General features: G+C 42.8%; 1 protein-coding gene across 6 annotated transcripts; it reads right to left on the minus strand.

Moving 5' to 3' along the window:
• Positions 1 to 909: 909 nt before the first annotated feature.
• Positions 910 to 12,405, minus strand: b3galt1b (UDP-Gal:betaGlcNAc beta 1,3-galactosyltransferase, polypeptide 1b). Of its 6 annotated transcripts, none has more exons than XM_058082010.2 (3): positions 12,298 to 12,405; positions 10,860 to 10,972; positions 910 to 2,218 (listed from the first exon to the last, which is right to left on the minus strand). In XM_058082010.2, exon 3 carries the CDS (start codon positions 2,045 to 2,047, stop codon positions 1,061 to 1,063), a length of 987 nt encoding a protein of 328 aa, XP_057937993.2. In that variant the 5' UTR covers positions 2,048 to 2,218; positions 10,860 to 10,972; positions 12,298 to 12,405; the 3' UTR covers positions 910 to 1,060. The 6 variants fall into 6 exon arrangements, with proteins under 6 accessions (XP_057937993.2, XP_057937991.2, XP_057937995.2 ...); XM_058082008.2 differs by having other exon boundaries at positions 12,293 to 12,330; XM_058082012.2 differs by lacking the exon at positions 10,860 to 10,972 and having other exon boundaries at positions 12,298 to 12,397.
• Positions 12,406 to 14,310: the final 1,905 nt, after the last annotated feature.

The following is a 14,310-nucleotide window of genomic DNA, read 5'->3' on the forward strand; positions in this document are numbered from 1 at the left end:
GAGAAAATGCACATCTTTGTAATGAGTTTAAATTTATTTAAATCATTTATTCAGTATTTCTGAAAAGAGAGACTGTATCTGCCGTAAAATTGCAATCCTCATTGTGGGCGTTGATGAGTGATACGAATATCAAAATGTCTTCCTGGGAAACATGTGATCTCAGGTGAAGTCACGACGGGCCGTTCACTCACCCGCCCGGTCCGCCTGATAGACCAGGGCTCAAGGGCAGTGAGGGAGGCGAGGCGGCGGTGGAGAAGAAGCGGAGAGAAGATTGAAGTCTCATGCTGTAAAATATGAACGCCTCACTCTAAATCAAACACCACTTAGCAAATTGGAGGCAACAACTCTCACACGCTGCACATTTCTGCCAAGGCGTTGATGTTTGACGCTTGCAAAATCAACCAGTGAGTTCAAGTTTCATCTTCACCAAAACATGACATCATCACGTCCCACAGAAGCACAGCAGATCTGATGGAGATCTGGTGGATATCTGGTGGCGATCTGATGGAGAGCTGAGAAGACCCGAGAAGAAACCCGGTCCACGGTTGACAGAGAGGCCATGATGCTTTGGTTGGACACGCGACTCCTTTATTTGGCCGTGCCAAAGCACAGACACATTTTTGGCAAAACATTTTTATTGACTGGTACCAAAAGCAGAGCGTATGCTAACTGGAGCGTTCACTAACCAGGGCATATGCTAACCGGAGTGTACACTAACTGGCGTATACGCTAACTGGAGCATTCACTCACCACAGCATACGCTAACCGGAGTATATGCTAACTGGACCATACGCTGACCCGAGCGTACGCTAACCGGAGTGTATGCTAACTGGAGCATACACTAACCGTAGTGTTTGTTAACCGCAGTGTCTGTAAACTGGAGCATCCACTAACCGGAGCATACAGTAGCCGTGGCGTATGCAAACCAGGGCACACGCTAACCGAGGTCCCAGTGAATTTCCAGAAGAAAGGTCGCCAGGACATAAAAACGCGGCCAGCGTCAGCATTCAGTTGGTCAGTACAGAAAGAAGTGGTCAAGAAGGCAAAGAAAAACGAGGCGCTAACACTTGAGGTGCTTCTTGCTGGACATGTCGTTCCACACGCGGTGCATCTCCTCGGGGGAGATCTGGTGGACGGTGATGACCCTGCGGTAGCGGCACAGGCTGTAGGCCATCTTCCAGTGGTTGAAGCCCGTGTTCTGGTAGGGATGGATGCCCAGCTTGCGCAGACACAAGCCCACGTAGACGTCCTCCAGGTGCAGCAGGCGGGTGTGGAGGGACGTCTTGTAGATGAGTTCAGCCACGTCCGAGGAGAAGACGTAGCCTGTGCCCGAGCAGAAGGGCGGGTACTTGCTCTCGGGGTAGACGTCTCTGGGCATGTACCACTTGCTGCGCATGTCCCTGATGGGCCCCCCGTTGATGACGTAGCCGGTGAAGTACCTCTTCCTGGGCTTGGTGCTGGGCTTGAGGAGCTTATAGAGGAGATTGTCCATGTTGATGAAGACGTCGCTGTCCGTCTTCATGATGTACTGCGCCTTGGGGCAGAAGGTGGCCACCCAGCGCATCCCCATCATGGTCTTGAGGGTGAGGTTGTGGTAGGAGTCGATGAAGTCCTCCACCACCATGTCGTGGAAGATCTGGCTCTCCTGCTCCACCATCTGGTTGAGGATGGGATCCGTGTTCCTGCCCAGCAGGAAGATGGTGACGATGCGGAGGTCGCTGAAGGTGCTCTCGTCGCCCCAGGTCTCACGGATGGCCTGGCGGGCGTCAAACTCCTTGTGCGTGGTGCTGACCAGGATGACCAGGAAGGGGACGTGCTCCTCGCACTTCCCGGGCTCGTTGATGACGAAGGCATAGGCGTGAGGGTTGAGAGGTCGCGTTCGGATGTTGCTGAAGGTGACGTTCTTGGCGGCTTTGGCCGTCTTGCGTACGGGCAGAGACATGTGGCCCACGTAGGTGGAGGTGGGCCGGGACACGCTCAGGTACCACAGGGCGCTGGCCCAGCACACCACTGTCAGCAGGTACAGACATGACACCTTGGAAGGCATCACGGTGCGTTCGGGTGCACGCCGGGGAGCAGGGTTTCAAGCGGCCATCCGACCGAGCGCATCCGGGCCGCATCCAGCTGCTCCTGTGTGCACGTTGACATCAAGCCTCTCTGGGGGGCCGTGCCCAAAACACGCACTTCCTGTTTCCTGTCTGCTCCCTTCACCTCACACCTGGAACAACAAGAACACACACACACATTTTACAAGATGTACTTTACATACATTCATTCATTCATTCATTCATTCATTTTCTGCCGCTTATCCTCACAAAGGTCGTGGGGGTGCTGGAGCCTATCCCAGCTGTCTTCGGGACATCATCCTTCCCTTCCCTAAGCGAACAATACAAGCAGTTGATGTTTGCTAAGTACAAGGATGAAGAGTCTTGAACCAGCCATGATGTGCTATATATATCACTATATTGACACTTACTATGGTACCCATTATGTCATTGGATGATCATATCACCTCCTACTTCGGTACGGGACAAAAAAAAAAAAAAAAACAACAACAAACCTTAAACTGTATTACCGAAAGCAGGAAGTGAACAAATGTAACAGTTACTGATTGTAAAAGTACCAGATGGAGGGGTAGGATTTAATAAGCTTTGCTTCTTCCTACTCCTTTTGGACATGTGGAACTGTGAACTGATTATGGGATGCATTCAATTGTAATCTGATGCATGTTCAAATGAAATAAAACCATTACCATTACCTATTTGCCACCACACTACAAGTCAGGAAGCGTTCATGGGAAAGAATCACATGTCACAGAAGACGGCAAGGACAGAAATGTAAAAAATAATGAGAAGATGTTAGCATCTCCATCCAAGCGTGTCTCCCACAGCATCCAGGTAGTCATTAGAGGACAGATGGTGCTGTGGATGATTGGACTGTCTGCTGACCTATTTGAAAGCGTTTGCTACATCAGAGGCTGAAAGGGGGCAGTCCGAAATGCAAACGATGCTCCTGTAACGTGGCTCAACAGGCTGGAGAAAGATTTGCCGATAAAAATAAAAATGCGAAGAAGGTTCCTTACTGCATGAGGTCGCCATGTGCACAAACAAAGAAGACGGATGTCTCATCATGTGAAAATGTCAAAGAAAACGGCGCTTTGGAAGAGAATAAACGGCAAAGAATAAGAACACGGCTTCCCAAAACATGATGATAGTTTGCGTTTGATCACATGTTGCCATCTCCAGGGGCCGCCCATGCAAAGCTCCTGAAATAATCCTCAGATATGATTATATTCTCCCGGCAAACAAATGAAACAAATGTCTCCTGCATTACACAGGATGCCATATTCACCCCACCTGGAAATAACCTGGCAACGCAGGAACAAGTTCCATGTTCATGTTGCTCTTGCCAATCATTTGGAGACTTCCCATATCAGCATGAGAGAGGACAGGGAGGTTTTAGAAGCATGCTATGAAGAAAGTCAAATCTCACATCTGCTGCCCTAGTTAAGGTCATGAATCCCTTCCAGAAGGGCCGACTCAAACTAAAACAGACTCTAACCAAAGCAAAAGAGTCAGCTTCTCGCCGAGATCACACCTCTCCACTTGCGCCGGTGGGGTGGGGGGTCATGGGTGCGTTGCGCTTATTACGAAAATTGCCAAGTGCACTGGCTACACATTGTTGCTGTGGCCACTTGACCCTCTAACTCTGACCCTAATGCTAACCCTCTAACTTTAATACTAACCCTAAAGCTAACCCTCAAACACTAACCGTCTAACTTTAACACTAACCCTAAAGCTAACCCTCAAACGCTAACCCTCTAACTTGAATACTAACCCTAAAGCTAACCCTCTAACTTTAATACTAACCCTAAAGCTAACCCTCTAACCCTAACCCTCTAACTTTAATACTAACCCTCTAACCCTAACCCTCTAACTTTAATACTAACCCTAAAGCTAACCCTCAAACACTAACCGTCTAACTTTAACACTAACCCTAAAGCTAACCCTCAAACGCTAACCCTCTAACTTTAATACTAACCCTAAAGCTAACCCTCAAACGCTAACCGTCTAACTTTAACACTAACCCTAAAGCTAACCCTCAAATGCTAACCCTCTAACTCAACCCCTCTAACCCTCAAACAGTAACTCTAACCTTTTAACCCTAAAGCTAACCCTCAAACACTAACCCTCTAACGCTAACTCTAACCCTAACCCTTTTGCAAAGTGAACTAAAACTAACCCTCTAACACTAACCCTAACCAGCTACCGCTAAGGCTAACTCTAACCCTCTAACTGTACCGCTAACCCTCTAAAGCTAACGCTAACCCTTTGCTAAACTTTGGCTGATTCAGTCAAGTTGTCTTTGTGAGCTCATGCAGGGGTCACCTCTGCTCCTTTCTTGGTAGAAGGCTGTGAGACGTTATGGTGCATCTGCTTACACACGGCCAAGCGACCTTTATTGTCTTTGCAGGCTTCATTTCTCTCTTCCTGCAGGATAACCTGCGTTCCATTTATCAATCTGCTTTGTCAAAGTGTGAGCAAATGAAATCATTTTTCTTTTCCTTTCACTGCACCCTCTTCTTCCTCACCGCCACAGCGCTGTCATGCATTATGTACTCAGCTATGCTAACCGCACTCGGTACGGAGCCAACACAACAGGCCACTTCCTCTGCTCTTCCCAGTAGGGAAGGCTTCTTCCTCCCGCTTCAAGCAGCCTTCTCTCACTGTTCTTCTTCATGTTGGGCTCAAGTAAAAGCTGTTTCATGAATACCATCACACACAGATGCTTCTGGAACGTCACATTCATCTCTCACTGATATATCAACATTATCAACATACAGTATCTCACTTCAACAACTCACTAAGGATATATCAACATTATCAACATACAGTATCTCACTTCAACAACTAACTAAGGATATATCAACATTATCAACATACAGTATCTCACTTCAACAACTAACTAAGGATATAACATTATCAACATACAGTATCTCACTTCAACAACTAACTAAGGATATATCAACATTATCAACATACAGTATCTCACTTCAACAACTAACTAAGGATATATCAACATTATCAACATACAGTATCTCACTTCAACAACTAACTAAGGATATAACATTATCAACATACAGTATCTCACTTCAACAACTAGCTAAGGATATATCAACATTATCAACATACAGTATCTCACTTCAACAACTAACTAAGGATATATCAACATTATCAACATACAGTATCTCACTTCAACAACTAACTAAGGATATAACATTATCAACATACAGTATCTCACTTCAACAACTAACTAAGGATATATCAACATTATCAACATACAGTATCTCACTTCAACAACTAACGAAGGATATATCAACATTATCAACATACAGTATCTCACTTCAACAACTAACTAAGGATATATCAACATTATCAACATACAGTATCTCACTTCAACAACTAACTAAGGATATAAACATTATCGACATACAGTATCTCACTTCAACAACTAAGGATATATCAACATTATCAACATACAGTATCTCACTTCAACAACTAAGGATATATCAACATTATCAACATACAGTATCTCACTTCAACAACTAACTAAGGATATATGAACATTATCAACATACAGTATCTCACTTCAACAACTAAGGATATATCAACATTATCAACATACAGTATCTCACTTCAACAACTAACTAAGGATGTACTGTATCAACATTTCAGCATTTTTCTTGACATGTTGCCTTTCTGCTGTTTTTAATATTACACTTGAGACATCCCTGATTTCGGTAAGTTCCCACTTACGCTGACACTGTTGATTCAGTGTCTACAGGTGTGCTACTTGAAGAAGAAGAACATGGTATGTTGAGCTACATAACAATGAAAACAATGAAAAAAGCCATCAAACCCTCATCCATCCACTGAACATAAAAACAGTAATTGTGCATTTTGTTTTCTTTTCTTTCAGTCACGTGATGAAATTTGTCAGCTTCCGCACGACACCAGCAGAAGCACATCCACCCCAGGAAGGAGTTGATGTGGAGCATGCAGCTCCATGCAGAGCTCCTATTAACCGCAGGATTAGGATTTAGGAAGCTAAACAGACAAACTAAAAAGGGGTTGATAGTGTCGGGTCAGGTTGGAAGGAGTGAAAGAGAGGTGACCTGAAGTCTTCATTTGTTCCAATTTGCCTGGAAATGGTGAACATGCTCGGAATAAGTGAGGAGGAAGGAAGTACGACACGCTTGACTAAAGCCACCACTAAAAGCCTTCAAACCACAAAGACGTTCAAACATGACATCATCTCTTTTGGATTGGCATCATACAGACACAGTGCTAGACAATTAGTGTCCAATCAATCAACGACCATCAACACCACCTTCATTCTTCCTGACAAAGTCATCTATCTGCACACCATCGAGGGGGGGAACATTGTCTAATGTTGTGTTCACTGAGCACCGTTGGTAGTTATGATGACAGAGGAGACAGTAAACACACCTCATGCTTGTCCACTGTAGGCCTTTCTCTCATTCTAGACCAGGATTCTTCTTCTAGACCAGGGAAGACCATGTCACAGCAGGGATGGAACTACTGGATGGCACTTGGGTAGGTGGTTGGATGGAGGAATGGCTGGATGGGTGGTGGTACTTGATGGGATGATGGATGGCTTGGCTTGGTTTGTGGAGAACTTGCTGTGGCGTCTGTCTGTCTGCAGCAGACACTTTTAAAAATAATTTTCTAGTAACAAGAATAACTTTTTCTTTCTCCAAATCTCACATGTGAACCACGCTTTTCCATGATGTGTAGGCGAGATATACTGTATGCCACCTGGCTGTTCAGACTGCAATAGATCAGGTATGCAAATGTAAATGTTGACAGGCACACCCACATCAGCCCCCCCACCCCTGCAGCCATCTGCCACAGATAGATAGCAGCCCTGTGGAAAAGACCAAGTCATCCCACATTTAGATGGCAGCGTCACATGTCTGAACGTCATTGACAGAAGTGCAAAGTACGTCCACCATAGTGCTAACCTTTCTGCTGCTCTCAAACACTTTTATATTGTGGAAAATGCTCACTTGTGTTTATCTTCACTTGGCTGTGCTTAAAACTTACCCAGGGGGAGGATGAACTCCATTTACTTACAGTCAGCCTCCTCCAGAGACGCTGTGCCTCCGAGACCAAGCATATGGTGCCTTAATTAGGAAGCATTCAACTGACTGGTAGGAAAAAAAAACATCCCTTTGTGTGGAAATCCTCCACATTCCCTTCAATGGCTGGCTGCAACCTTGGAGAAAAACATTCCAAATAAACAACACACCTCCAATTCATCACGAGCAGCACTCATCCTGATCAGCCCTGACGAATGGCGCTTTTCCACCTCCAAGGTGCTCAAAGCGCTTCAACACTGTTTACATTTACCTAGTGATGGCGCAGCATCAGGAGCAATTGGGGGTTCAGTATCTTGCCCAAAGATACTTCAACATGATCACAGAAATGGACTCTCACAACACGCCAGTCTGAGAGCCAGAAAGACGTATGCAGGCTCTAGAGCCTTTTCTATTGTGTCTCCAACATTGTGGAATGCCCAACATGCTGATATTAGAGCTGCTACCTCAGTAGAAATGTTCAAGTCCCGACTCAAGACTTATTTTTCCACTTAAGCATTTAGTTAATAGTATCGTGGTGGTTACTTTAGGGCTATCCTGTATACTATATGTAGCTTGACGGCAACGCCAAAACTCCCAGAGTTCCTCATGGAGTCTAACTGCTGTGCCTGAAGGAGGCAAACAAAGATGAAGCGGAAATAAAATGGTATTCTAGTCATTCTTGAAGTGTATTGAATTGAATAACATGTTTTTTCCTTTCAGTCGATGATGAAGCCAAATGTCCCCCGCCAGGGTGAAACATTTCCAAGTTGAAATATTTGGTCGTTTGCTTTGTAGAGATGTTTTCATACGCTTCGTCTTGGCTTTGTAAAACCTTCAATGGTTATTTCCTCAGCATCAGGTATGATTTCATATGCTGAACATGCTTTCCTACAAATGTCTGTAAATTGTTTGGAGCTGGAGGGAATGCAGTCATGCCCTGCAAGAGCTGCAGAATGAGATTAGAGTGGAAAACACATCCTTTAAAAAAAGAGATCAGGAAAAAACACATCATTTTCTTTGCGTGTCATGTTTAGAAAGACTTGAAAGAGCTTAAGAACATCATTTATGCTGGAACGTTGGGCCATTATTTTGAAAAATTCAGTCAACAAGCATATTTTGTATTACTATTTTTCTTTATTATTAGCATATTAGCTCTTAAACTTGCCCACAAACATTTAGCAAATACAAAATGTGAGCTAGTGAGACCTCTCACACTAACATGTTTTTGTTTATTTACTCAAAATAAGATTTGTAAATATTACAGCTTACAATAAATATTATTTTAATACTATACTCTAACTATTTCCACAGTTTTTGAATGTTTAATGCGATTTGCTATTTTTGACCTATTTGGGTTGCTGGAGCCTATCCCAGCTGACTTGGGACAAGAGTGCCTTAGTCTATGTTCCACAATGCTGGATGAAATATTACTGGAAGATGTGCTGTGTAGTATTGTGTGTGTGTTTGGTGTAATCATGAGGGGAAGGAAATCCACAGGGACCACTTTGTGCCGGCAAACGCACGGCTAATTTATGCGCCGATGTCCCGCTGCGGCCTCGAGAGTGCGTACACACGTACGACTCAAGGCTGACATTCCAAAATGTTGTTGTGTTGAATCCCAGCCTAAATTACTCCACTCGCTACCAGAGACAAAAATTCATGAAAGGATGGCAGCTTGAGGCCTTCAAGCATGAACGTGTTTTATTCATCGCCATCTGATAAAAGATTTACCATCTCGGCATGGATTTTTGCCTCAGCCCTTCTCCCCTTGTGGGGGGGGCGCGGACTTCCAAATGTCCATGTTTCTTTTATTTTATATTAGAAACACGATGATAAGAAATGAGATCAGCGCTGCAGAGAGTGGTCAAGGATCACGACGCCGCTCGGCCATGGAGACCACACTCCAACCAGCATCGCTTCCAGTACAAACATCAGCCATACATCCTAGCTTTCTTTCAAAAAAAAGTTGTCATGTCACAAGTTGTGATATTATTAAAAAAATAAATTTAAGCGCCAACAGTGAAGTAATGTGCCTTACCGCTTATGATGAAATATACACTATATCACTTTATCTGTAAATATCTAAGTGGCAAAAGGAGAAAACTGGAACACCCCTTCAGTATGCAGTATACAACATGCAGTACACTGTATGCAGTACGCAGTCGAGTACCCAGTTACAGGGTATGAAGTATGTACGAGCAAGAGTGACAAAGCAAAGACTTGAAGCGAGGATTAGGGCTAATTACAGCTTGTAGAAATGTGACAGGGCAGGGACGGAGCCCCCGGCAGCTTATTAGTGCACTTGAACCAGCCTGTCGGCTTCATGAAATCAAGTTTCCTGCAGGAAGTCTGGCGTCCACCTTGACTTTGTGCAGCAGCAGATGGACACGATGGCCAGAAACAGAACCATGCGGACCAGCCGCAAAGTGGATTAGCGAGTGATCCAGGTACCGATCGGCTCTGCACACTTCCCACTCTCCCCCCTCATTGGTTGGATGCTGGGTTAGGTAGTTCCTGGCCAATAGGAAAGAACACTACCTTCTACTTCACACTCATTCCACCGTGTCACATCATTCTGCTCACACAGTCAAACACAGGAACACGTTCCCCCATCCCAATCAAATCCTAGTAATTTTCCTCATTTCCGCCTTATTCTCCCTTCAAGAACCACCAATCCCACCAATCCACTCATGTTCCTACACATTATCACATGTATTTATACTAATTAGCATCCATAAATGATGGCAAGATTATAGTCTAGGCCTCCACTATGACTACAGGTATCACTCACGGGGGGCACCATCATCATCAACCCATAATTATCACATCCACATGAAGGAAATATACTCATTGTAGTTTGTACACACCTGGAGGTAAGAAGGACTGATTTGTTGATTTATTCCAATCAACACTCATGGCATTGTAGAAATGGAAGATCCTCTAGACAGGAAATAACACCCCTATAGTCACCTTTACTCTCCTATTACCCAATATAGTAGACAGCACAAGAGAAAATAAGACATATCAGGCATAATAAACCTCTTTACAACCATCTAAATACACTTTAACATGATTAGAGCCATCTAGACATGAAATAACAACCCTATAGTCATATTTACACTCCTATTACCCAATATAGTAGACATACTAAGAGAACATAATACATATTAGGCATAATAAACCTCTTTACCACCTTCTAAATGTGTGTTTTTTAGCATTATTACAGCCCTCTAGAAATCAAATAACACCCTTATATTCACCGTTATACTCTTTTTACCCAATGTAGCAGACATCCTAAAATAAGACATATGAGACTTAGAGTAGATCAGATAACAGACTCACTTTTTTTTCTGGACAGCATACTTACATACCTTGTGGCTTTAAATGGCTTAACGTGGGTATTATACTTTATGCTAACATATATATATATATTAAGGCTGTTAAAGTTCATGATGTTGTTCAAAGTTTCTGTCGCGTTAAAGACGCGTTAATGAAACTTTCCTTTTACGGTGGCAGTGCAAGTATTGTTTTTATTGTCATATACGGTGCTACCTTGGCATAAGAGTGGCCAAACTAACCAGCTGCTATTGACGGGCTGTCAATGTGATGACCGTGGCTGAAGTCCAGCTAGCGATAGCCATTTAGCATGGAACTACCACAATGATGCACATTAGCACTCAAAGTCATTAAATCTTACCTTTATGCATTCCCACATAGTATCAGCATTCGGGAGCAAGTATGAGGTGAAAGAAAAATACATCCATACAGCCCTCTGTGCATCGGTGAACGGTGCAGCGGTGCGTTCAATGACTGTCAAAATAGTAGGACAAATCACAACATGTTTTTTCACATTAAACATGAAAAAAGTGGGGGATTTCTACGTAGTAATTGCAGTATTGTAATAAAATAATATTTATGTGATATACTCATGAATTCCTATGCATTTTTATGTGTTTTAAAAGAGAAATGAAATTACATTAGGTTTCCAATTTGGATGAAATGTTTTATGACTATTGCCCTATGTTTTAGGTATTTTCATTTGTACATTTAATGAAGGAAAAGTGCAGTGAGGCAATTCTTTAATAATAATCCTTTCTGAATGTTCCTACATAGGCTTTTTTACTCACAAACATTTAGAATTTGAAATCAGTATCATAAATAAACAACTCTTATTTTCATTCATTCATTCATTTTCTAACGCTCATCCTCACGAGGGTCGTGGGGGTGCCGGAGCCTATGCCAGCTGTCTTCGGACAAGAGGCAGGGTACACCCTGGACTGGTGTACCGCAAACCACTCGTCCGCCGTGCAGCCGCAAATTGATATCCTTTTAAATTAAATATATATATAAAATCTCCACTAGTCAGGAAGAGCATCCGGAATATAAGTGGCTCAAGTCAAACATCACTATGCGGATCAAAAAGATCCGCTGTGGCGACTCCGTAGTCAATCAGGAAAAAGCCAAAAGAAAGAAAGAAACAAACGAAAAAAATGGTATTTTATATACTATATCCAAATATATATATACAAATGTGTGTTCCCTGGGGAACCTTAGTGAGGACGCTGGTGCTTGTCTCATCGAACAATTACTGACACCTCGTGGCCAACATAGAATACTACATTCATAATTAGCATGCTTCTTCTGTGTAGTATTTGTGTTTTACTTCATTTAGTCAGATCATGTAGACATTTTAATGCTTGAAAATGCTTAATTTAGGCTAAGAATAGATACAATTTGCTTAAATATGCATTGCTTTTCTACAAATAAATTGGTATCCAACCACCAAAAAGTGACATTCCTTCATTAATTGGAGAAACAAATGTTTGGCGATTTCAAATAGACTATTTGGCATCATTAGATGTTTAAAGCTGGGTGGCCTGGTGTCTAACTTTCCATTATTATTCTGCACTCGTTTCCAAAACAAGAGCAAAAGATGCTGGCAGCCTCCATCTCCCCACGCAGCATCAGGGCATGCAGCCCAAGTGGGCATCAATGAAGACAATTCACAGACAAACTCCCGTGGAAATGTTGACGGAAATGGAGGGCAAAACACACACACACTGACGGTGAAGCCGCCATGTAAGTGCTAGAATCCCACCCTGAAGATAAAATGACGTTAGCCGTGCCTACCTCACCTCATCGCGGCTCCGTCCTCTCCACAACACGCCTCATCGCGGACACAAGGTGCAGCAGCCTGCAACTAGCTTATCACTCTTGGTAAAGGCAAGATTGATACATGACGTCAGTCCACACGTGCCACAATCCACCAATCGGCGTGTAAGATGAAACAAGCCCGCCCAATCGTCGTCAAGACCCGCCCTTCATTCTCAGCCAGCAGGCTTGATTGAAGCGGTGACATTTTAGGAAATGTTTTGTTTTATTATGACGGAAAGAGCAAAGTAGCCACAATTATTATTTAGACATTCCGTCATTTCCATCATTTTAATGCATTATTCATTCTTATTACTCTTGAACTCTTTTCATCAGGAAGACTGCTCATAACATAAAAAATATGATAATGGATCTTAGACTGACAAACATATGGAAGCTCTGTGAGAACAAATACATCCCAATGCTACCTCCTAATTATAAGATAAAAAAGTCCTAATTATGAGATCCAAATTAAGGAAAGCCAAGTCCAAATTAAGAAATTAAAAATATATAATTATGAGATAAAAACACGAAAAAAGCCATAATTGTAAGATTGTGAAGATTTGGATGAAAAACGTTGAAACAATGAGATACAAACTCCACACGCGGTGCCTTCACTGGAGCCTTGGTCACGTGGCACTCAGCTCATGATCACTTTGTATCTCATAACTTCCACTTTTTATCTGTGAATTATGAATTAGCATTGGGATGTTTTATCACATCCTGATATCAGTGCATCATAACGTCTTAGCAATGTACTACGTAATAATGAAATAATAACGTGGTAGCAATGCTATTGATAACGTGGTAGCAATGCGATTGATAACGTGGTAGCAATGCTATTAATAAGGCTGTAGCAATGCTATTAATAACGACTTAGCAAAGCTATTGATAACGTGGGAGCAATGCTATAGATAATGTGGTAGCAATGCTATTAATAACATGGTAGCAATGCTATTAATAAGGTGGTAGCAATGCTATTAATAAGGCGGTATAGCAATGCTATTAATAAGGCGGTAGCAATGCTAATTATAAGGCAGTAGCAATGCTATTAATAAGGTGGTAGCAATGCTAATTATAAGGCGGTTTGTTTGTTTCTTGTAGCTTTTTCCCTGATTCCCTGGTCGCCACAGCAAATCTTTTTTATCCGCATCCTGATTTTTTTGGCTTGAGCCCTTCATATTCCGGAAGCCCTTCCTGACAAATACTGATGATGCAATGCTAATTAGAAGGTGGTAGCAATGCTATTAATAAGGCGATAGCTAATTATAAGGCAGTAGCCATGCAAATTACAAGGCGGTAGAAATGCTATTCCCATTCGAAGAGGGGAAGAAGAGAAGGAAAAAGTGAAAGATTAAAATGATATTTTATTGTCTTTAGATGAACATGAAGTCGAGCAGCCTGATTGAGGAATTAGTCCGAAGTGAAGATATGATGAGCTACTGTAAAATAGGTTTAGCTGCAAGTACGACAGAAATGGAGGATGATTTATTGCCACGTTATAACACATGCATTCATGGGTTTGTCTGCACACCAGGTGCCAAGACGCTTTAGCGGTGGACAAACCCAAGAGACCACTGCAACGATTTCAGCACAAACAAAGTAAAGCACTGCTTTTTTTTCCAATGAAAACACAACAAGTGGTGGTGAAAGTGAAGGTAGACATATCATTCCAAAACACAATAAGCTTCTTTTCTCCATTGGATCTTTTTACATCTCCCCAAAAACTACTTAACACTTTTTACTTTGACATAGCGATACACCAACCAGAGTATAGAGGGGGAGGAGCTACCCGCTGTGGCCCAGCAAGGTGCACTGTATTCGGGCACATGCTCCAATCAGCCGCTGTGAGGCCTCTGGCAAACCTTTTTCACTTTTCAGGCGTTTCAGCTGGCTGATACAGTTTTTCGCCTGCTCCATGATTTTTCTTCTCCTCATTGCGGAGCATTTGGTACAACTAGCATGCCAAATGTCTTCCTCAGAAAGTCTATGTTTGT

The sequence above is a fragment of the Doryrhamphus excisus genome, linkage group LG12, assembly GCF_037039965.1.
Source record: "Doryrhamphus excisus strain RoL-2023G ecotype Guam linkage group LG12, RoL_Dexc_Guam_v1.1, whole genome shotgun sequence".
In the NCBI taxonomy this organism is placed as follows: domain Eukaryota; kingdom Metazoa; phylum Chordata; class Actinopteri; order Syngnathiformes; family Syngnathidae; genus Doryrhamphus; species Doryrhamphus excisus.